Source organism: Scylla paramamosain, chromosome 2, assembly GCF_035594125.1.
Source record: "Scylla paramamosain isolate STU-SP2022 chromosome 2, ASM3559412v1, whole genome shotgun sequence".
NCBI lineage: Eukaryota > Metazoa > Arthropoda > Malacostraca > Decapoda > Portunidae > Scylla > Scylla paramamosain.
The window spans coordinates 4,035,001-4,060,427 of NC_087152.1; the positions used below are offsets into that span (position 1 = coordinate 4,035,001).

At 37.7% G+C, this 25,427-nt stretch overlaps 1 protein-coding gene across 3 annotated transcripts in view; it reads left to right on the top strand.

The window, feature by feature from the left end:
- LOC135108638 (low-density lipoprotein receptor-related protein 2-like) overlaps nt 1–23,693 on the top strand; it is a 24,471-nt gene extending 778 nt beyond the window's left edge. For 2 of the 3 annotated variants that reach the window (XM_064019807.1, XM_064019800.1), the window contains exons 2-23: nt 5,398–5,706; nt 6,755–6,877; nt 7,492–7,640; nt 7,753–7,872; nt 8,451–8,579; nt 9,352–9,477; nt 9,998–10,201; nt 11,391–11,507; nt 11,615–11,740; nt 12,533–12,727; nt 13,297–13,413; nt 14,223–14,342; nt 14,789–14,908; nt 15,388–15,520; nt 16,740–16,853; nt 17,454–17,566; nt 17,827–17,947; nt 19,159–19,330; nt 19,900–20,095; nt 21,402–21,488; nt 21,657–21,761; nt 22,136–23,693. In XM_064019807.1, coding sequence (XP_063875877.1) covers nt 5,469–5,706; nt 6,755–6,877; nt 7,492–7,640; nt 7,753–7,872; nt 8,451–8,579; nt 9,352–9,477; nt 9,998–10,201; nt 11,391–11,507; nt 11,615–11,740; nt 12,533–12,727; nt 13,297–13,413; nt 14,223–14,342; nt 14,789–14,908; nt 15,388–15,520; nt 16,740–16,853; nt 17,454–17,566; nt 17,827–17,947; nt 19,159–19,330; nt 19,900–20,095; nt 21,402–21,488; nt 21,657–21,761; nt 22,136–22,279 — 3,069 coding nt within the window. In that variant the 5' untranslated portion in view covers nt 5,398–5,468 and the 3' untranslated portion in view covers nt 22,280–23,693. The remainder of the gene's footprint in view (nt 1–5,397; nt 5,707–6,754; nt 6,878–7,491; nt 7,641–7,752; nt 7,873–8,450; nt 8,580–9,351; nt 9,478–9,997; nt 10,202–11,390; nt 11,508–11,614; nt 11,741–12,532; nt 12,728–13,296; nt 13,414–14,222; nt 14,343–14,788; nt 14,909–15,387; nt 15,521–16,739; nt 16,854–17,453; nt 17,567–17,826; nt 17,948–19,158; nt 19,331–19,899; nt 20,096–21,401; nt 21,489–21,656; nt 21,762–22,135) is intronic. The other variant, XM_064019814.1, reaches the window with a different exon arrangement.
- The last annotated feature ends 1,734 nt before the right edge of the window (nt 23,694–25,427 follow it).

The window sequence follows — 25,427 nt, forward strand, 5'->3', positions numbered from 1 at the left end:
ATCACCATCAGGTATTTTCCCCACTAAATCTTGTTCCAATGCCTGTACTCGATAAGCATCATGACTAAAGTGATCTTCACCCAGTCATGAAATGTTTCACAATGAAGCAATTTAGCTTGTCCAATTCAGTGCTGTGTTTGTTTCTTCATTTGCTTGCCTGCTTGCGCGCGCGTGCTCGTGTTTGTAAATAATACACCGTTGGTGTGTGTGTGTGTGTGTGTGTGTGTGTGTGTGTGTATGTGTGTGTATGTGTGTGCGTGCGCTTGTGCGCGCTTGCGCGAGGTCAGCGCTCTGTTTGTGTGCGGAGGGGCACGATTACCATTGCCGCTTACCACCATTGATAGTACTACTACTACTACTACTACTACGTTTAACTTTATTACTGGTATTGTATCAATACTTCTTCAGTTATCATTACTACTGTAATTCGAGCTACTGATGTTGATGTGACTTTATAAAACACACACACACACACACACACACACACACACACACACACACACACACAGGCCCGCGCTCTTATGCGCACGCATGTATACCTGAGTATATGAGCCTATACACTAGTACGTATTTGAGAAAGATAACTTTTCATTGATGATATGACAATGAAACATAATGATATATGCTAATCATAAAAAAAAAAAGAAAAATTCTTTTGGGATCAGTGGAGTTTATTTTTTATTTATTTATTTATCTTTTATTTAATTATATTTATTTATTTTTTTTTAAGTGGCGACGTTGCTTGTGTCAGGTCATTGAAACTGGTTCCCGATACTAGATGGAGCGAGGTAGGCGAGATCTGTGTTTCCTTGATTACTTGAAGCTGGCGTACAAGAAGCAGAAATCAGGCAGCGGCGAGGGTGCTGCCTCATATATTATGCACGTATTATCTTATATTGCGTTCAGGTCAACTTCAGGTGATTCCGTCAAGACGTGTTTCATGTTGCGTAGAAGCGTGTGCAGGCATAGCTTTGGGATGCGTTAATTTGGCAGCAGGTTGAGGTGAGGCTGTGGTGGCTCAAAAGGAAAATAGCGAGGAAGAGTTCACAGAATCCGGGATGAAAATTAATTACGTTATAACATCCAAGGCGGAAAATTAATCATCTTTGGGATCCCATGGCAGAAGAGATCGTCTAATGAATACAAGCGAGATGAGATATGAAGATTCCAGCACAAATTAATGTAACCGCCACCCTTGATGAAAGTATATGAATGAAAGGAACTGGGAGGTGAGAAAGAAAATAGAGAGAGAAAATGCAGAGAGCATAAAAGAAAAAAAAATCTTGAGAATTATGGGTAGGGTACGAAGGAAAGACAGGATTGAGAACGGATCCTGTAGTGTGAGGAGAAAAAGGTGTCTCGTGGCATAAATATTGTTAGATCATTATGTTTCCAATGGCTATAATTTTCTTATTCTATTTCACGGCTTTGCGTCTAAGGTGATGCATGCCTCGTAGGAGACTCCCTCGCTGATTTGTTCCCTGGATTTCCAGTTTGGTACCGTGAACCTCCAGTAGAAGTTTTCTTTCCTTTTGTTTTTGTTATCCAAGGATGTGGTAAGTCCTCCGAGAATTTGGGTGGGGCTGCAGCACTTAGGTTAATGCCGGGCTGCTGGGTGGGGAGCCGCGTGTGTGTGTGTGTGTATGTGTGTGTGTGTGTGTGTGTGCGTGTGTGTGCTCAGGGTCGGCCGCCTTGCTGGATATTCTTCCTGGATGGGTGTGTTCTTGTCTAGGCGCAGTATATCTTGGTGGAGTCCTGTAATGTTCTTTGAGTATCACAGAACAATATCGGAGTTTGTGATAGTAAGGACATCTTCGGTGACTATTTATATATTTATTCATTTTCACTCGTATGCATGGCCTTGAATTTAGTATAAGGCAATGGCTGGAGTAAACTGTAGATTAAATTAGATTTCTAGAATAAATGTTATTTGCACAGGTTTTGTAGCGTTCGACTGCTTGAGTGTGAATATGTTATAAGAAAACAGTTTTAATTAGTACATAAATGAATATACACTTCTCTTACAAACTGGCATCACAAGCCACCCTGTTATGTTCCTTGGCCAGTCTTGCTGAATGGTTGGCTGCTACCTTCATTATATTGATGACCATCCATTCTGAGTATCATTAAAGAGCAGACCTTTTTGTAGTGGTGTGTAGCATCATATCCGCCACAGTGCCGGCTTGAGACAAGTTCAAGGTAGCTCCTGTGCATCTTCAGGGGGCGGAGGGCATCACCCTGCGAAGACTTACACGAGGGGACCGCGTGACGGAGAGGGAGTGAACGAGGAGCAGGGAAGGGGGGCACTATTGCATTCTAAAGGCAACTTGTTTTTGCTGCTCCGCCTCTTCCCCGTCTCTTCTCCCCGCACTCTCTAAATGTAGTCCTTACAGGTCTGACCAGGTTTGTTAACCCTGGCCGGCAGCTGCAGTCTTCAGCCTCATTACTTTGACGTATGCTGCAGTGTGCATTAACAGAACGTGCGTCAGTCAAACACGTAATCTCGTTTTGTCACACCTTCGGATTGATCTGTGCATACATATACATATTATGTGGCTAAAGTATGATGGGACGAGGGCACTACCCTTTCAGTCCCAGCCCTTCCCCACTCAATAGCAATACAAGCATCTGGTTACCATCGTCGCCAAAGAAGTTCCGCCACAGGCACTTTTAGCCAGCACAAACTCTTGGCCTGTCTTAACGGGGAGGATCAGTGACCTGAAGGGGGAGCATGGTAAGTTAGGTGTGTCGTCTTTTGGATGCATCTGGACGTGTGGACCGTGGGTGTTGCTAACTACGAGATGTGTCGTCCATGGTGCATCATCGTCTTTTGGTCGCTGCCGTTTGTGTGTGTGTGTGTGTGTGTGTGTGTGTGTGATTATCATAACCAATTTAATTTTTATGATAGTTATTCTTATTGAACATACAGAAGTACGGACATATGCATTATAGTACAAAGCCTAATTTTATAATATAAGTAAAGTATGAAAGCAAGTAAAATTACAATAAAATGAGATAAAACTAGAAACTCATAAAAAATAATGGTGTGTTTGTGTGTGTGTGTGTGTGTGTGTGTGTGTGTATCCTGGTTGAGACGTAAACAGAAGAAACGCAGCTCTGCATTGCACTGGGCATTCCCCTTGGCACAGCCTTGACCACACCCCTGCGTGTAAACTCCCCGGTCACACCTCTTCCAGTCCATCACCCTCCCCCTCATCCCCTCTCTCCTGACGCACCACTGCTTCACTCCGCCACCAGCCGACCCGTCTCTCGTCTCGCCCGCTCTGTCCTTTCTCAAGTAAATCCCCAGGTGAAACTTCGTAACTTCTTTTATGGTATCCGGGAGACCGAAATAAGAGTGGGAAAATTACGTTGGATTTTTACCTTTGTTCGTATAGGTGTGCTGAATTTTATATATCTTCGATGTACAACTGTATAAAGACAGGTATTATTTTCCATGCTAAATAAGAATGCAGTGGGTCAAGTAGTTTTAAGCGTATGCTGCTGTGTATGGATTAATGGCAGAGAGAGAGAGAGAGAGAGAGAGAGAGAGAGAGAGAGAGAGAGAGAGAGAGAGAGAGAGAGAGAGAGATTATGCCATGGAAAATAGAACTGAACATAGTGCTTCTATGAATTCCTTACGCATAAATTCTGATTGATGTTGCACTCACATCCATTCACTCCTTAAGAATAAAATTATCAGGAGTTTGCCATACAAATTAATTGCTTATATCCAAGAAAAAAATATATATACCATCGTGTTGGTGTCACTGTATTCTCATATGTTTCGATTTCTTATCTCCACTAGTTTTAACAGGGTCTAGTACAAGTTACTAAAGTTTTCAAGGGGTTTTCATGATTCTAGTGGTATTTCAACTAAGGTTCTGTATCGTGAATAGGAGAAAAGCATTTATTAGCAGCAATACACTGGCCTCTGAAAATGGTTCTAATGAGAATCAAGTATATTAAAAAACACGGACTGTTTCCAAATAAGTGTAATAGGAACATCCATCTTATTTTGCATGTAGAAAAAAAAAACTAAATATATAAATAAATAAATAATAGTAGACTTCCACTGGGAAAAGAACAGTACGAGGATGGAGTTTCGCTTGTAATAAGAGTAACATAAACTGATTTACTGGATGAAGAGTTTTTGTTGAAGCGAGATGCAAGGATAGGGCTGTCCTCAGCCTCCTCCAGGACGCAGGTCATCGGCCCCGCCAGGCAAGAGTGGGAAGGAGAGATGGAGAGCCGGGAAAGCTTGGGTGTGGTGCCGGGAGATCAGGGGAGAGAAACGGGTAACGGCCTCTGCTTATACTTCGGAGTCCTATCCCTCCCAAACCGGTCCAGATTTTACCCTTATCCTCTTCTCTTTTTCTCCTGCGCCTTCTCTTCTCACCTTTTCTGTCTCTCTCTTTTTCTTTTTCCCTTCATTTCCTCATTTGTTTTCATTCTCATCATCATTGTCATGGAACTTCTTCCTTACTAACAGACGCTTGCCTACACAGGAGAAGGGGCACAAAGGACATGAGGCAGGGAGGGATGCTCAAGGCTAGCAACTCTCGTGAACAAGCATCGTCACCAGTACTAAAAAAAAAAGATACCTCTACGTATCATCATTGTAGTGTGTATGTGTGTGCTGCTGCTCCTGCTGCTGCTGCTAATAATAATAATAATAATAATAATAATAATAATAATAATAATAATAATAATAATAATAAATTATTTGGAACAAGACGTTCGAAAGATGCAAACCGAAAAGGTGTGTGTGTGTGTGTGTGTGTGTGTGTAGTCTGGAAAGAGTGCTCTCTCTCTCTCTCTCTCTCTCTCTCTCTCTCTCTCTCTCTCATTTGCGTGACCTTCAACAGTCCGATGCGAGCATGGTCAGGTGGTTATAAGCATCTGTGGACTACATTAATGCCTCTCGATTCTTATTGTTATTGTTGTTGTTGTTTGTTGTTGTTTTTGTTGCTGTTGTTTTTAGTTTAATGATTTCAGTTATATAAAATGTTTAGATTTGCTTATTGCGGATGAAGGACACGTGTCGCTGCTTAACCTTTGCAGAGACAACCTTTCACCTTGCTCATGTCTCAAAAAAAAAACAGGTTTACTACTACGTTTTGCTATATGCAGAGTGGCAATTTCGTTGACTTTATGTCGTATTCTACGTATTTGCCTTTTATGGGTGAACGTGTCTTGAATATTATATGAACATTTGCGCGTTCTCATGCCCGTGGTCAACCATTAGTATTTTAGGAAGCATGAGCCCTTAATTTGTGTTCTTTTCCTTAGGACAAACTGGTGCGGAAACAAACAGATGTCTTTTACACATTCTGATGCCTGTGGTTCAATTTGCTTAATTAAAGATATTTGTGAATCCTGTGTTCCCCTCCTCAGGACCAACTGGTGCTCGGAGACGTGATCTAAGTTACACGCCGCACGGGCCGGGAACACGCTGCTCGAAGGCCATGCTGCTGCTGCCGTGCCGTGTGCTGCTGCTGCTGTGTGTCCTTGCCGCGGCAGCCAGCCAGGGCGAGCAGACATGGATGCTGGAGGCAACAGTATTACACGAAGATCCCAACGACCCCGCAGAACCTACCCTCGAGGAGAGCGTCCACGAGAACTTGGAGACGCTGGCCACGCTTGAGCTGACCCTGCATGACCTTCACTTAGATGAGAGTGTGATCAGCTCTCCGGGAAGTCCAGGTAGGTTGGCTGGTGGTGTCACTATTTCAGCAAAAAAACACCCGGGTACTTTAGAAATAATCTTAACTTACTTATTTTGAGACAATGACCATTTATTTATTGTGTTGTTTCTTCATAATGTGGTCTTCTCATCGAGATGAAGTAAAAAAAAAAAAAATAATAATAATAATAATATAAATCCAACATAAGTAATACCCCAGTTGAATAGGCTGTTATTTCAGTATTATCCTAGCATCTTCCAGGTACTAAATTCTTAACTAAATTATCATATAGGTCTTGTCACGCAAAGTATTTCGATAGTTGAACTAGGCTGACAAAATTTACTGTCGAACTTTGAATATTTATAAGGTAGGCCAAGGCTTGTTAGATTAGATGTGTTTGTATTTGAAAATATCATTAATTATTTGGCCATTAAGAAGTTGTTAGATGGTAGTTAATAAAATTATGCAATGGAGTTATGATAGCCAACCGACCAAGGAATGTAAAGCATCCTTGGACCTGCCCTGGCCCATCGCACACAATTATTGAAAATATTTTTGAGTTGATGTGGAAAATATGTGGTTTTCATAAAATTTAACCATCTTTGCAGCATAATTTATATAGTATAGTGGCTCTTTTCCTAGATTTAATAAGTAAATTAAAGAAAGCACCATGGATTATTGAGAGGCGAAGTACCTTGTTGTTATCAATCCTCTGTAATACTTGTGCAATTAATATAGTATGCATTTATATGAATACATACCTATTTAATGTCTGAAAGCTAGTCATTATTGATTTTTTTTTTTTTTCATTCAAGGGTAGTTCAACACTTGGTATGTGTGAGTTTATTTGTAGGTGTGGCCAAGCTATGAATACCTCAACACCAGGCTGCCCTGATGAGATGGTACCATATTCATTAACATTGCTGCTCATTATGGCAGGAAACCTATGTAGCATGACCAAGATTATTCTCAGAAGTAATGGAAATTATCAAATATATATTTGTAAATTGTGCTAATTAACTCTCAGTCAGCTTTCCTTTTATTCTTAAATAAGGCTCTCTCCTTAGATGCAGCAGTACAACGAAGTCAAATAATTTCAGCACTCCACAACAAGATTGGCAAAGTCAGTGAAGCACTTGGATCTCTCCAAGGATATCTTGTCCACCTCAAGAATGACAACTCTTCAATTGGTACTTCATGTTTGATCATCCTTTCTTGGTAGCAAGAGGTTGTGTTAGTAATGTCTAGACTTTCCTAACCTGCAACTATTGATGTCCATTAGTCACTTTGATATGCTCTCCTGTTTGTTTATCTTATCCTTTCAAAAAGCTTTTTATTTATTTATTTATTTTTTGCAACACCCCTTCTGGTGTGCAAGCCAACTATAGGAGTAAAGATAAAGAATTGTTCTCTCTCTCTCTCTCTCTCTCTCTCTCTCTCTCTCTCTCTCTCTCTCTCTCTCTCTCTCTCTCTCTCTCTCTCTCTCTCTCTCTCTCTCTCTCTCTCTCTCTCTCTCTCTCTCTCTCTCTCTCTCTCTATCAATATAAGTGTGTACTTAGGCTGGTTTCAACTTACGCCAAAATTAGGTTTGCATCACAGGTTAAGAACGGAACGCTGACATAACTCAAGGACCTTCTTATTTTATCTTGCATGATTTTTTTTAAATATTATAGTTTGAATTTCTGTCCCATCATGTCATACACATGCAAGTTTTCATCTCTGGATAAGGAAGCTTCATATGTATAAGATTTGAATCTCTCTATGTATACAGGCTGTGCATTTATACCAGTGTTGTCTTCCACAGTAATATCCCAGAACATTTCTTTGGTGCAGTGCAACACAACTACTCATTTCCCTTGTGGTGATGGCACTTGCCATCCAATGGAACAGAAATGTGATGGAATAAGAGACTGTGATGATGGAGCAGATGAGTTGCTCTGTGGATTAACCCGGGTATTATTTCTATGCCTTTGTTATATTGTTGAATGTGTATATTGTTTATCAGATAATCAAAATTTTGTTTATACAGTGCATAATTATTAACATGAAAACCATTCTCAACCAGGCTTTGTGTGGCTCCAGGCAGTGGTCATGTATGGTAGGCAACCAGTGTATCTCTGTGTCCTGGCGATGTGATGGAGACATAGATTGTGAAGATGGCAGCGATGAATTGGAATGTGGCTCAGTATGTTGATGTCTTGTCTTGCGAGTGACTATTCTGTAACTATGCTATTCAGATACCCTTATTATTATTATGTACTTTTTTTAAGATTGGAGGTCTTGGTATACAATGTCATAGTTTATATTAGCATTTTATGTAAATGCAATTATGCTTCATTATTTGGCAAATAATCATATTCTTTGCTAATTAGTATTTTAAACAATTCATTGGTAAGTGAACAGTCATTTAGTTTGTAACTAGTTTAAGGTGTATGATGTATTATTTCATCAGGTCATATTTATATCTGATGTGTGTATGAAAATTCCTCCCTCTCTACTACTACTACTACTACTACTACTACTACTACTACTACTACTACTACTACTACTACTACTACTACTACTACTACTACTACTACTACTACTACTACTACTACTACTACTACTACTATTGTACTACTACTACTACTACTACTACTACTACTACTACTACTACTACTACTACTACTACTACTACTACTACTACTACTACTACTACTACTACTACTACTACTGCTGCAACTACCATTAATAATAATAGAATCATCTATGTTTTATTTTCAGCATCGATGTGCTATCAATCAGTTTGACTGCTCAAATTCATCAACAACACATCAGTGTATTCCACGGAGTTGGCGGTGTGATGGGGAGGATGACTGCCCAAATTCCACTGATGAGCGTGGTTGTGTGAAGGTGAGGGAGGCTAATTTACATTTCAAGTGACAAGATTCAAGATTTAAGTCCTTAACATGTGTTTGTGTATATAGAAGAATTTCAGCTTCATTAGAATCCACACAAACGTCAGAAATGTTTGAGTATAAATTGAAGACAAATATAAAAAGATGCCCTTAGCTTGCTGTATAGTACACCTACCTCAGTATTTATGTACTGTGTGACCCACTTGCGTTAGTATAACATAATATGGAGATAGGTCATGTAGTTATTGTTGTTTTGCATCTAGTGTACTCCAGTTTCATTATTAATTTTTCTATAGATAATTTTTAATAAATATGTAAATAATATTTTCAAGTTCACATGGGCTTGCATGTTATAACAACAAAAGGCCTTCCTTTATGCCATTTCTTGCTAAAAGGTATTCATGACTCACAGCGATGAGCTCATAGGAATGAGTACTTCTACTTGTAAGTGTATTCTTCCTCCTCCTGCTAGAGGCCAGAATGCTACAGAAGTCCATGCATCACTCCACTAGTACATCCAATCCCTATAATGTCACTGAGCCTCAAGTTTTGAAAGAAGGAACAGTAGTGCAGGGAAGAACTTTTCTGTAATTTTCTTTACATCATGTACATCTTAGAGAGAGAGAGAGAGAGAGAGAGAGAGAGAGAGAGAGAGAGAGAGAGAGAGAGAGAGAGAGAGAGAAATCCAGCTATTCTTAGATAGTATATATATACATAAGAAGACTTAATAAGAGTGGTATGGGATTTTCATTCATGTTTTTCTCCAGGCAGAGTGTAGTGATGCTTACTTCAAGTGCTCCTCAGGGGACAAGTGCATCCACAACTTTTGGCGATGTGATGGTGCGCCGGATTGCTTCGATGGTAGTGATGAAGATGACTGCCATGAGATAATTGTAAGTCTGTCTCCTGTCTGCATGTATTGTTTTATATGACCTTATTATCACTGCTTTTTGTATTGGTTCTGATTTTCTTTTGATTTTTTTTTTATGTTCTGAGTTCTCTCTGGCAATGTTACATAATTGTTAAAATGTCATTTTACTTTTTTTTATTCAAAGTAAATCTCTCTCTCTCTCTCTCTCTCTCTCTCTCTCTCTCTCTCTCTCTCTCTCTCTCTCTCTCTCTCTCTCTCTCTCTCTCTCTCTCTCTCTCTCTCTCTCTCTCTCTCTCTCTCTCTCTCTCTCTCTTCCCAGTGTTAGAAGTTTTTTTTTAGCATTTTCTTGACATTACATCTCATCACCTATACCCTGTCATATTACACATGTAAGAGAAATAATAAAACTACAGCACACTACAGACAAGAACCAACCACTCATGACCATTAGAAAACCACTTCTATATACACAGAGCCTCTATTATATTTCATGCTTCTTCCAAATTTTGCATGACTCAGAATCACTTCTTATATGTTTGCAGGCCTCATGTACAAGTAAGGAGTTTCAATGTGCCTCTCACAATGAGTGTGTGCCCAAGGAGAAGGTCTGTGATGGGGCTGGAGACTGTCATGACCTGAGTGATGAAGCTGTCTGTCCAGGAATACCCAGCAAGAGGTTTCCATTTGTTCCCAAAAAAGCACATGAAGTCCCAGATGACCAGAAGGTTACTGTTGTAAACTCAACTGTAAGTCTGTTTTTTTTATTATTTTTTCACATTTGTAAAGAACACTGCACATCATGTAGGTACATTAAACTGTTAAATTTGATAAACACTTTATTGTCATATTGTTCCTGTATTAGTTGTCCAAGAACTTGTCTGTTCATCTTTTTTGACACATATTTACTTGAAATTCTGCTTGGGGTGGGCAGCCAAGAGAGAAAAATCTTCACATTCGCTTATCCTTACACTTCGCCTTTGCATGACATTCCAGACTCTCTCTCTCTCTCTCTCTCTCTCTCTCTTTCTCTCTTTCTCTCTCTCTCTCTCTCTCTCTCTCTCTCTCTCTCTCTCTCTCTCTCTCTCTCTCTCTCTCTCTCTCTCTCTCTCTCTCATATATATATATATATATATATATATATATATATATATATATATATATATATATATATATATATATATATATATATATATATATATATATATATATATACATATGTATGTATATTCTATCAAAAATTACTCTGGCACATTTTTGTAGGAAATAATCTGTATGCATCCATTGTACCTTCCCGTCTAGCACATTATCATCTCACTGTACCACTCTTTCCTGGTAAATAATCAGTCTCAGGATGCAGTACTTGAAAAGAGAATGCAAAAGTTGATTCCTAAATAAGGTATTTGTAAGATGTTTTCTACCTTGAGGAATTCAACCCAAACTTTATTTTTGATTCTTGTGGCTGCTCTAATACAGTGGTAATGCATGCAGGTTGAAATCCTTGCCATGGTCTGAGGTTAACAAGGGTATCCACACAGAGTAATGGTTCCCAAATGCCAAAGCCAAAGCCCTCTGTTCCTTCAGGAGGCACTATCCTAGTTCTGACTCATCAGAGCAGCCTGGATAAGGAAGAAAAAAACAAAGAAGAAGAATTCTTGACAGGATTATACTAGTTCTGTGAACTAAAATAGTCTGTTAGTACAGATTTTTGTTTATATTCAAGTTATATTTGTCAGTCTACTGTCTACCATTTTTAATCCAAAATAGATATATTATTAGGTAAAATGTAAATGCTTATCCAGAAATAAAAGATGAATTGGATAACTAAAGCCAAGCAATTTCTCTGAATGATGAAATTAGAGATACTTTTCCAAAGCAACTTATCTTCACTGTAACATTAATACAAAGAAGGTAAGCAACATTCTAATATTATTTTAGAGTGAGTGTGAAGGGAGATTCCTGTGTGCCACTGGAGGCCTCTGTATACCTGCTGAATGGCATTGTGACAGAGATGATGACTGTCCTGATTCCAGTGATGAAGTTGGATGTGTGGAGGTAGGTTCAAAGAAGCTAATCTTTGTTTTATTGATGATTCCAACTTTACAGAATGTTTTGAAATATAAACTTGAGGAAACACATTAACATTTATTACTTCCTTCCAGGCTGTTTGCAAGGAAGGCTACTTCAGGTGTGTCTCGGGTGACAAGTGCGTTCACTCCAGATGGCGTTGTGATGGAGACTATGATTGCTTTGATAAGAGTGATGAATATGGATGCTCGGACATACATGTAAGCCAACATCTGAATCATAGAGCAGAGGCAGGAGTTACGTATTGTCCCTACTGAAACAAATGCGAGTATTTCTTGATTTTTCAGGAGAGGTGATTAAAGTTTTTACCAAAATATATCATGCTGCAGTTCAGTTAATATTAAAGGTAATCTACTGTATTAAAGCCCAGAAATAGATGAGAGGTTGGAATTTTAAGGACATATAATTTTTTTTTTTTGAGCTTAGAGGGGTTTTGAGGGGATCATACATGGTACACCAGTTCATCTTGTGAAGGAGCTTTCTAATGATGGGGAATACTTTAGTTATGCCACAGATGTGCCTGTTTGTCTCTTTACAAAAGATCCTGCACAACAGCACCTATATTGGTAATCAGTGGTGTATGTTGACATGCCTGAAACCAAATTACTGTCTTGAATAATGAATGTAGCTTGAGTTGTACCAGTATGTATTGTGACAATTCATTATTTTTGTAGGTACATCGCCAAAAAGGCAAGCTGTATCCCAGCAGCCTTTACTCCTACAGATACGCCCTTTTGACACGCTATAAAACTTGCTACAAGGAACATCATAGTAGTTGTAACCCATGTCAAAAAAGAGTTACATCCATTTGCCTTGGTAGGGATGATATGTATGGAATAATATTGGCATAATATAAAATTAAGTAGTGTTCAATTTATGTATGTAAATACATACATACATACAAGTGTTGTTTGCTTCTGTTTGATATTTTCTCCATCTCCTCTGTATGCAGTACTAAAGGTTATCATACCTTATTATCTGTGTTTTCCCAGACTGAATGTGAGATCTCTGACTTCAAATGTATCTTGCATGGGGAGTGTGTTCCTCCTTCCAAGGTATGCAATGGTGTCCCAGATTGTGAGGATTCTAGTGATGAGGCTCGATGCCCCATCCACATAATTGATACTGCCACTCTACCCCACATACCAGGTGTTACCCCAGATGCTAGCAAGAATGTCTCTGAATTGGTAAGTTCCTTTAATTCTCCTTTTACTTGTATATATGAATGAGCAGTTACTGTATTTACATAGGAAATAAATAAATAACATAGCAGAGCTAGCCAAAATTAAAGTTGAAAATTTTACATTCATGTTGTTGGCAGCTAGTGGCAAAATGTAGGATAAAACTGACTGCATTCTTGCAGACTAAATATAGTAAATACTGTAGCTGCATAAAATAAAGTGAAATAAGAGGAGCTGCAGTATTATAAGATAGAATGTAGCATGATATATATATATATATATATATATATATATATATATATATATATATATATATATATATATATATATATATATATATATATATATATATATATATATATATATATATATATATATATATATATATATATATATATATATATATATATATATATAAAGTTCTGAGAACTAAGAAGCCAAAAATTCTAACCCCTAAAAAGAAGTCAGGTAAGTTTAGAATTAAAATTTGTGTGCTTCATTTTTTTTCTTATTTTTCTTTCTGGTGGATAGATCACTGGCTGAGTTTGTAAGTTGACTCTGACATTCACTTCCAGGTTTCTTGTGGACCATTTGAAACACGATGTGTTTCAGGCCAGTGCATTGCCTCAGGCTGGTGGTGTGATGGAGAGTTGGACTGTACAGATGGAAGTGATGAGCATCATTGCCCAGGGGTGAGACCTTGCATGTTTATTACATGGTGCTTACGTTTGCAAACACTTGTATCACTGTGCAGTGCATAGAAGTACAATTGGAGAATAATGGTATTTTAGTTTCGTTTTATGGGATATAAAAGTTATAACTAGGTGATGTGTAAGGTTCAGGTACTAATTAAATGCTGATATAAGTTGAAGCATATGTAGAGCATGTTTATATATTATGTAATTTTTTTCTGGAGATCCAGATACATGAAGGTAGTGTCAATAAAGCTCAGGAACATGGAGATAACCTTTCTAAAGGATAAAAAGGTGTTGCATAAAGTGAGCTGAAATAATATGGTGTTTAAGGGAGTGATGCACTACTAGTATTCTGAATGTTAGATCAACATTACAGAGTTGTCAGAGTGAATTATGAGAAATCAACTTGGAGTCTTGCTGTGGAAGGCAGTTTTTAGCTAATAGATGTCAGAAGTATGTAGTAATGATGAGATGTATTAAGGTCAGTGTATGGTAGGTGTCTTTATCATGAAGACCTAAGAAATAAGAGAGAGAGAGAGAGAGAGAGAGAGAGAGAGAGAGAGAGAGAGAGAGAGAGAGAGAGAGAGAGAGAGAGAGAGAGAGAGAGAGAGAGAATGTAGTAACTGAAGTGTCAATGTTAATGTAATTTTTTCCTTTATATATTTTTTGTCATATTCTTGTCCATCTCTTTCTTGATGCCATCTTGCATGTGTGAGGGAAGATCCAAGGCCTTACATCTAATGACTGATGTCGGTGCTGATCAGAGGATTGTTGTATGCTCAATTCATTAGATCTTCTTTTTCCAGAATATCTGTAAGAAGGACCAGCTGACCTGTGCAGCTGAGGGTAAATGCTTCCCATTGAGCTTCAAATGTGATGGCCAGAGAGACTGTAGTGATGGCAGTGATGAAGAAGGCTGCCCCAAGGTATGGACTTTTGTCCTCTCTTCTTCATAATATGGGAGAGAGTGAGGCAGTTTTGTATAAGAAAATTGTTTATGACAATTCTCAGTCCATGTGGTGAGTGCTGATATCATGTGATTAAGGCAAGTATTAGAATACATTTGGCATTGAAAACACACTATTCCCTTTCCAACTGCATGTTTACGAATGGCAAAATTCCCAACCACAGTTATATAATTGTATCCCATTTCACCAACCATGGGATCCTGCAAAATTAGTTCTCAGAGATATTTTGATACTTAGCTTCTAGAACAATGTTTCTCTTCCTCACAAGAACAAGTTAGTGTAATGAAAGTACCTTTATTTCTTAATCCTGTACATAGCTGATATTTTTTTGCAAGTGCATAATTGTAATTTTTTCTATTCAAAGGATAATTATCTCACAAGAAGGTGTGCATGATTTTCCTCAGAGAGCATGCTCGAAAAAGGAGTTCACCTGCCAGGACACAGGCCGCTGTCTGCCAGATCAGTGGTGGTGTGACGGCCAGCGTGACTGTCTTGATGGTGGTGATGAGGTTGGCTGCCCAAAGGTAGGTTTCTTATGAAATATTCACATCTATACACGCCTATGGTAGAGAAAATAGAGTGCTAAGTAAGGCAGTCATGCCTCAGAGCTTATATAACTGGAAAGTTAAAGGATTATTGGGTGAAAATAGATGTTGGCAATAGAACAATAAGGAGATAGCTATGCCCCTCAAAAAAGATATAGGATGAGGCCATACAAAATTACTTCAGGATGTTGTGTCTAGGAAGAGAAGTTGTCAAAGACTGCACAGTATGGAGAACCACCATTAGGTAAGCAAAGCTAACACCTGGGAGTATGTATATAACCTTCCAAAAGGAGAGAGATGCACTAGATTAAATATTTTATATACACTTAAAGCAGTTCTAGTTATAATCTTGTGATTACTATTTGTGCAAATTCTCTTATTAACACTATTTTCATCAGCTGATTTGATTTAGTAAAAAAACCTGTTTTTAAACTAAAGATTTTTGTTTTTCCTTGCAGTTACAGGTCAAAAGATGTGATCTCGACCGAGGTCAGTTTCCTTGCCGATCAGATTCCAAGTGTCTCTCTTCCAAGAATGTGTGTGATGGTCACAAGGACTGTATTGATGGTAGTGATGAGGGGGGAGCATGTGGTGAGTATTTACATTTATATACTATTTTATATACTTCTAGGTTTTCTGTATTTATCTATTGGGTACATGATGGGAAAAAATCACCACAAGGATTAGACCAAATTAAAATATTATGAAATTGTAAAGGTGTCTCCTCTAGAAATAATAAAGAAGAAAAATATCAGGATGCTGGAAACAGTGCAGAGAATAGCAATCAGGATAGTACCAAAACTGGAAAGTCTAATATATGATGAGAAACTAGAAGAAATGGAAATATCAATACTTGAAGAAAAAAGAGTAAAATTATGATACATATGTTAATGAATTGTTGAAAAAGAAACTACCTTTTATTGAGGAGATAAAGAGAGGCTGGATTTTTAAGACAACACAGGAAAAAAAGGACGTGAAGGGGACATACTTGAATGATTTAAAAAGTACAACTTCCCTGCACAGAAATGTAAATATTTGGAATAGATTAGAAGAGGTGATAGAAATGAGAAATGTATACATCACATGAAGGAAAAACTAAATAGAAATGTGGAGACAGGGCCATATGAGTGTTGTTCTGACCTTGTATATTGCAACTAGCTAAAATTATAGCCACTTTGCTACGTCCTAAGCTGGAATACACAGCAGTGATGTGGTCTCTGCATATGAAGAAAGATATAAAGAAGTTGGAAAGAATTCAGAGGGCAGCTACAAGGATGGTACTGGAGCTGAAAGATCTAATGTATGAAGAGAGGTTTAAGGAAATGGAGCTGCAAACTTTGCAGGTTAGAAGAGAAAGAGATCTAATAATGATGTATAAAATAGTTAATTGCATTGAGAAGATAGACAAGCAGGATCTTGTGCTACTGGAAGATGAAGCTGGACAGACAAGAGGACACTCAAAGAAGATCAGGAAGAGCCAGTGTTTGAGAGACATCAAGAAGTACAGTTTTCCACATAGAACTGTGGATATCTGGAATGGTCTGAATGAAGAGGTTGTTACAGTACCAAATGTACATAAATTTAAGGAAATGGTGGATAAATATAGATATGGAGACAAGATACTATGAGCCCTGCTCAAACTCTGTACTATACAACTAGGCAATTAGGTAAACACACACACACACACACACACACACACACACACACACACACACACACAGAATTATATTTTATACAATAGTACAGTTTCATGAGTAGATATTAAGTTGGATGATGTGAAGTATTATAGTGCACATGCTATTGTTTTCAGAGGAACTGTGTTTTGCCAACTCATGTAGTGATGGGTGCTTTAGGACGCCCCGCGGTCCTCAGTGTACCTGTCCCACCAACACTACACTTGATGACCGTGGCGTTACCTGTGTGGGTGAGTTACAGCACAATTGTAATTCTGTTGAAAATCACATTTTGTTTAGCTTAAAGTGTTGATGATAATGCTCAGCATAGCATATATTGTGAAATGCACCAGTCTAAGCATCAGTGCTGTCTTGTCTAATGCAAGTCTTGAAGCTCTTAAAGTTAATGTTTAAGCCAGTGTGTTAACTTGCAGAAATGGTTAATGCACCTAGAGATCACACTTACACACAACCTATAGACTATTGCCTTTTTTTTATTTATTTATTTTTTTTATAGATATAAAATGCCATATGCCTGTTTGCTCTGTCTTTGCATAAATGTTTGTAAGCTTATCTGTCTTCCATGAGAATAAGTTTTTGTGAGTGTCCTCTTATTAAACATGCTAAATTTTTCATGTACACTTGTCATGCATTCTCTTTATAGCTTACAGGTGTTAGATATGTCTCTTTCCTATGAAATGTATGCAAACTAATTTGATTATACAGTTATAGGTTGTATTACTGTATAAGGTCTTATGCCATATGAAAGTATTTAAAAATATGGAGTATGGTAGACAGTATTGTTGTTGTCACAACAGATGCATTAACTAATACATCTGGATCCTTTGCAGGAGGCCTCCCAAGCCCCTTCGTGTTGGTAGGGCGGAGGGATGCCCTAGAAGCATATTCCCTTAATGGCTCGTGGAATCTTACTGTCTATGAGGGAAAGTTAACACATTCTGGGGTAAATTTTAAATAAATTTTACATTTATAGTCTTACTTATTCTTTTTTTATTGAGGTCAGCATTAACTCAGACTTTGATTAGTTTGGTTTGGGATATAGAAAAGTATCAGGTAAGCATTTGTGATATTCTAAGCTACTTTTTTTTGTATCATTCCCAAACTATTCATCAGTGTTTATTTCCCTTATATGGATAAAAAAGTGAAAGTACTTTATATTTCCTATTATGATAGAAATGCCTTCAAATTTTTAACTGCTTGCAGGTCATTAAAGTTGCATATGATCCTGTGGAGGATGAGGTGTATTGGAGCATTGTGGAGATGGCTGGTGTGTACAAGAGAGACCTTCTCAAGAAAAATCCTCCCCAGTTTGTCTTTGATACAGGTAAATCAGAATGATGGGAGTACAGAAATAATTACGCAATGTACATTTATGTGGATGGTGGGCAGTGTAAGCATTTAAATGAACTCTTTGAATAAGATATAATTACAAAAATTAATGCTAAATGAATTACAGTGGAACCTTGTTTCACAAATATTCCTGTTCACAAAAAAAAATCAGTTCATAAACAGATTTTTCAAACAATTTTTGCATCGGTTCACGAACAGTGTTTTGGTGTGTGAACACACGAATACCCCACAAACTGTCTCAGCTGGCAAGCATGTGCTCACTCGTTCAGCTGTGTTGTGGCCAACCTGCTATGAGCAGTGTGATTATCACACACTGGTAAATCTCTTCAGCATTGGGTATAGCTTGTCACTTATTTCAAGGTCAGATGCCTTCCCAGCTGTTTGATGGGGATTAAACCTGGGTCCCCCCTACTCCTTCCTACCTCCAACCTTTCAGGGTGGTTGGAAAGATGATTTGAGAGGGAAAGACAACATTCACCTTGCATCAAAAATGCGTTGGCTGGAAGAAAGTGCTGGAGCATACAAGTCTATGTAAGGCAGGAAGTGTTGTGCTACTCATGACAGCACATGTTCTGCCATCCTGTCACACTTTACCTCATGTCCTGGTGTCTGGATGCCCTAGAAAGACCACACCTGCCACAGACATGCTCATGAGATGTGAGGTTGTCAAGACCCGCTGGATCACAGACACTGCACTCAAAAAAAGGGACACTAGGTGGAATTAGGAAAGCATGTGCTGTCCTGAGCAGTGCAACAATCCCTGCTGCACACAGACTCTTATGTTCCAATATTTCCTTTCAGACAACACGTGCTTGGTGCAAGGCCAGACTTTGTGTCTTTTCCTCTCCAACCATAATTTCATTCTATATTCCTTGTCACCGAAAACATTTAAAAATAAAGAAGAAAAATGCAATGTTTCTGAGGCTGGAATGGAACAATTGTTTTTACATTAATTTCAATGGGAAAAAACTTATGGTTTGTGAACATTTCAATTTGTGAACTGAGTCATGGAACTGATTAAGTTTGTGATCCGAGGCTCCATTGTATATCCAATTGAGTTGTTTCAGTTGAGTGTTATCACTTATTGTTTGATTATTATATCATATTGTAAGAAGTGCACTCATGTGTATTTGTTTTTGTATTACTGATGTGACAAACTGCTTGCTACCTCCAATATCTCTGCAGATGAGAATGTTGTGGAGGCTCTTGCCATTGACTACCTGGGGAGAAACATGTACATTATGGATGGCATGAGACAGTTGCTACTTGCATGCTCACTCAAGGACTTCGTTTGCACAACGGTCCTCACCAACACCACATCTTCCCCTCGATCCCTGCAGCTTGATCTAAGAAACAGGTGAGGCAGAATGTTGGTGAAGTGCTGCATGCTAGTGGTGGATAGGACTCATCTTGTTTATCATGGTGACCTTGTATTGTATCACCAAGTTATTTATTTATTGATTTATTTTGATATGTCCTTTAATGCTTATACATATGGAATAAAACCAGCACGATTCGGAGGAGAGTGCTTAATAAACTACACTGGAAAGCAATTAAATTTCATTATTCTGACTATGTAAGGTTATCAGCATACTAATCGTACTTCTGGTTGGTGAATGTGACAAAGATTGGATGTTAAGGCGTTAAAATACTGAACTGTCTTTATTGACTGGCATATAATTGTCAGTCCAGTATTTCTTGTGTCTGCTCCTGATTCTTGTTGTGGAATGAAAAGCAATAAGGGAAAGAGTGAAAATTTTAGGGTGATGGTGCTAACAGTCAACTTGTTTAAACTTACTTATCCGTGCAACACTTATGATGATAGTTATGATTATAAATTAACTGCTATTCTCCTGCACCATAGTTGTACAAGTTCACCACACAGCTTGATTTATAGTATGTCAAGATTTACTCTCTCTTTTACAGAAAAATGTTCTGGACGGACTGGAAAGCGGGTGTGGTGGAGTCCAGTGATCTGGATGGCTTCAGACGGTCAGTTTTGGCTTCTAACCTCATGTGGCCCAATGCTTTGGCCATTGACTCAGTATCCCAGCGAGTCTACTGGATGGAAGCATCAACAGACTCACTGGAATCTATGAAGTATGATGGCACCGATAGGAGGGTATGTGATGGGTTCTTTGGAGTTACATTTTAAAAGGATTTATTTCTTTATACATATGGATTACAAAAATGTTTGCTCTTTTGAGTTGTTCATGAATATGAAATGTTGTTGTAAGGTTGAAAGTTAATGAATTGGGATGAGCTGCAGCAGCATGTTTACAGATAACACTGGTGCTTATGCAGAGTGTAAGGTCACCTCAGAAATTATTTATGAGAAACTGAAGGTGAATGTTGGAAAAAGAAAGGTAATGTTTTTTAAGAGGAAGTAGGTAGATGTGCATGACTGTATTATACTTTATGTGTTGAGTATGCCAGCATTCTGAAGGTGTGGTGTAGTTATGGGAGGAGACAGAATGGAAGATTTGAAAGAATGAAAGTATCTGGGGACAGTGTAATGTAAACAAAGGCAGACTTTCATTTAGTGAGAATTCAAAAATATGCAATGGTGTGAATGGACGGGAATGTAACACTGATGAAGACTATGCTTAACAGAGTACAGTGAATGTATCTGCTATAGCCATCACTAGAATGAAGTTCTGTGAAAAGTGCAGGTCAAATATAAAAAAATATAGTTCATAGATATAGTTTTTATAATGGTTATTTGATACTGGTATAGAATAGTAACTACAGCCATTCCTTACTTATGATGAAGTTTTGTTCCTAAAAACTTTAAGTTGAAAAAATTGTACATGTGGGAAAGAAGGGCCCAGCACTGTGCAACAACTTAACCTAGCATAATGTCTCTTAAAGATTCATATTAGTTTCAGTTAATACAAAATCACTAACACAAAGCCTGTATAATGATAAACAATATCAGAATGAACACTTACCAGTTATGTATATGGCTGAGAGCACACTTCAGACCTTAATAAATCAACTTTGAGTTTCTTAGGCATTATAGACTACACACAGTCACTATTATACCCTAAGAACAACAGGGAACACAGGAATAATGTGCAGCAGTGGGAGAATATTAGCGTAAACTGTGGAACATACACACATGCATTGTGATGTGTGGGTAAATGAAATATGTATTTTTCATATATTATATTATAGAATTGGAATTTTTTTTCTTTTTATGTAGGAGGGACGCCAGTCAAGGGCAACAAAAATCCAATAAAAAAAAGCCCACTGAGATATATGTAAGAAGACTGTAAGAGGGGGGAATGATTTTATGTATTTCACTCTGAATTTTTAGGTATGTATGATAGAGATATTAACACATTTTATTAAGATTAGATTAAGTAAGCTGATGATGTGAAGGACTTGTGACACAGTTGGTATAATCTGTATTTCTTATTGTGCAGCTCCTCTCCAGTGGCACGGTTCAGCATGTGTATGCCATGGACCTGTGGGCAGACAACCTTTACTTCACTGACTGGTCCACTCTCACAGTGAGTTCTACATTTATTTTGCTTAATCTTTTTCAAAATTTGTGTTATTTATTTATTTTTGTTTTATTTTGTTTTGTTTTATTTTGTTTTGTTTGTGTTGTAGTACTTAATAATCTGAATAATAAACTGTCAACTGTAGTCATTCTCTCATTCTCTCAATTTTGTCAGGTGTACAAGTGCAACCCGAATGCCTGCAATGTCAAGACTCCTGTCACTGATGTGCTGCCAGGATCACCATTTGGCATCAAGGTTGTTCACATCCAGCTTCTTGAGGTGAGACTATTTTTCTTGTACGAGTGGAGTTTTTTTATTATCAGAATGGCACAATGTCTTATTTTCCACACATACAAAGTAACATCTAGGAAGAGAATGTTTTAGTTTAGTGCAAACAAAATACTTGTACAGCACTTCTAATGTTTTATAATAAGTACTCACACACACACACACACACACACACACACACACACACACACACACACACACACACACACACACACACACACACACACACACACACACACACACACACACACACACACACACACACACACACACACACTTATTTTCATGATGGAATACAGGAAAGTTTCTCACATTTGTTATTACAGTGGAAAGTTTCTTTTGTCTACCATCATTTTGTGTTTCAGGTTTCCAACCCATGTAAGAACCAGCCATGCAGCCACATTTGTCTTCTCTCCTTAACAACTGGCAAGGGGTACAGGTGTTCATGTCCCTCTCACCTGGCACTACAGAAGGACCATCACACTTGTGCTGCACCGAAAAGATTTTAAGAGCTAGATGGGGCAGCTTCTTGTGCCAAATTCTATGCTTGTGTCTCCAGCATCCAGCATTGCCTGGTTAGTTATGGAATAATTTGTAAGTTCTGAGGGTGTATTTAGGTATTTAGGCATCCTATTGTTGGTCTTTTTTATATCAGATATAGTAGGTAAATAATTAACTTATGGTTGATGTCTAGTTTCTGTAAACCATGCATGACCTTGTTTGTGTATGTTATGAATTATATTTATGTTTTGCAGCTGATTATTAGTTGTAGTGATATGCGTTTTACTCTGCCACTTCTTAGATGGTGCATAGGAAAAAAAAGATTAATAAGTACAAATATCTATCTATATGTCATAACACTCATATGTGTATCCTTCCTTCATGAAAACTCTCGTAAACATTTTAACAATACAGTAGCTACCATGTTATATAGATTTGTCTTGCTAGGAAACGCTCCTGTTGTATGCTGCATGCTGAAATAGGGCATGTGTAAAGCTATTCCATGACAAGAACAAGGAAAATGTATGCTTATAAGACAGAAATATATATATATATATATATATATATATATATATATATATATATATATATATATATATATATATATATATATATATATATATATATATATATATATATATATATATATATATATATATATATTTTTTTTTTTAGTTTGAAATTGAAGACATGCTTTCTTGTTCTCGTTCTCAGAAATTCTTTAGTACCATTCATACTAAAAAAAAAAAAAGTGGAACTTCATTTTGGGACTTAATTTTTAATCTTACAATTGATATTTTCATTCAGGATTTCAATATTTACTGCCATCATGATAATTTGCTTCTAATATTATGGCAACATGAGTTTCTTTTTACCTTTCATGAAGACGAGTGCACCAGCAAAATCTGGAGGGATGAGACTGTTATAAAGATTTATTGAGTAAAGTTGTAAGGGGACATGAATGTGTGCTTTTATGTAACTGGAAATGTTAGGATTAAGTAATTATTTTGAATTGATAATTACATTACAGTCAGTTCATGAATAACAAGAGACTAAATAGCATTGCTTGTAACATGAGCCACAAAATGTTAAAAAGAAGAAGAAAGAAGAATCTAGTAGTGTGAGCAGGTCACAGAGCATGAATTGCTTATCATGATTAATAAAAATCAAATAGTATGACCCATTCCATGAGAGCACACACTTGCTTCATCTGTGAAGCCCCTGCCCCTTGTGATATTCATCACAGAATTGAGGATAGTAATATTATTACTTTGTGCTTTATTGTACATTATGGTATGAATGATTTTTCATGAACATTGTTTATATTGGTTATTTGCCTCGAATAGGAGGCCCAGCCATCTACCAAATTAACATTTCCATACAGGTTACATGAAAAATAGTGCAAATAAAAAAATGAACTCATTTCTTCACCAAATTTTCATATCATTTGAAACTCCATCATATTTGAAAAGTACACGGTATTGAAAGTGAACATCTAAGTCATGTTGGCAGAGAAAGACTACGTAAAGAGTAAACAAAAACTGAATATTGTGAGGCAATGTAAAGGATGAATAGTGTAGAGCTGTTGTCTTTCCCAATTTCAGATGACTCTTTAGTCATAACTATAGTATGCATTCCTAGTTGAACTGATGGAAAGACAAGGAAGATTGTTGATATTAAAATTAATGCCAAGATGATTCAAATGATGATAGCTATAAAAAAATAGTGAATAAATAACTAAACCGAGAGTTATTTTAATTTAGTCTCATGTCATTGCACACTCACGCTCTTTTAGCTTTATTAGAGGTGATGCAGTAAGGTCATGAGACAGAACATGGACTAAATTCAAATTTTATTGTTAGGAAATATGGATTGGTGTCACACGCGATGGCCGCGGTGCAATGTGGCATGGCGGCGGCCTTCAGGCTCGACCAAGAAAGCATGAGTCTCGAGCTTCCTTGGTCTGGACCAAAGAAGATAGAACCGAGACTCCCTTTAAGCTGGTCTGTGGCAGGGTCAGAAAGAGATGCGTGGCTGACGCCTTGTACCCCCCCCTTTTGTGGTGAGGCCTTGGCGGGGTGACGGACGCGAGTTTGTTGCTTATTTTCTGGCGTCAACAAGTGCTGGTGACCGTCGTGAAAACAACAAAGTCGTGTCACAGGGTGTGGAAATAAGACACACAAATACTGAAGTTTATCCTTATTTGGCCTACTTCTGTCAACACGGCTTGAGTGTGAAGGGAAACAACGCCGCAGGAAGTCGGTGGTTATCAGGAGTTTTAAGAACGTAGACTTCAAGCCCTGAAGACAGGAAAGCACTTCATAACTGGGGAGAACGACGTCTAGGTAGTGAATAGTAATTTTAAACAGTAATATTTGGTTAGTGGGCGTGTATGTGTGTGTGTGTGTGTGTGTGTGTGTGTGTGTGTGTATAATATATATATATATATATATATATATATATATATATATATATATATATATATATATATATATATATATATATATATATATATATATATATTGTTAGGCCTCCCCAGCGTTTGCCGTCACCGACCATCCTCGCCTCTGCCCGAGCAAAGATCCAGCCAGGTTGGATCTCGGGCCATTCCTTGATTGCTGTAAAAACAAATGAGCGAACAATCGGAAGGTCTTCAGATTGCCCTTCATCGCCTCATCACCCGTTAGTTACTCGAAGTGTCCGACCTGTGGATTTCACTGGCTGTGGAGAAGCGATAGACGAACAGTAAGCTTGCTGCGAGCTAATCTCTCGATGAGGTCCAAGTACTCCAAGGAAGTACACCCTGGCTTCCTTAAAGTGGTACATCCAGTGGCGGTGACCACTCAGACATTGCTTTAGCATCACACGCTCCTGCTGGGGTGCCACGCAGTGGGTCATGTAAATGCTTCATTGTTGAATAAACGTAGGACCGAACGACTGTATATATATATATATATATATATATATATATATATATATATATATATATATATATATATATATATATATATATATATATATATATATATATATATATATATATATATATATATATATATATATATATATATATGCACACACACACACACACACAGAGAGAGAGAGAGAGAGAGAGAGAGAGAGAGAGAGAGAGAGAGAGAGAGAGAGAGAGAGATC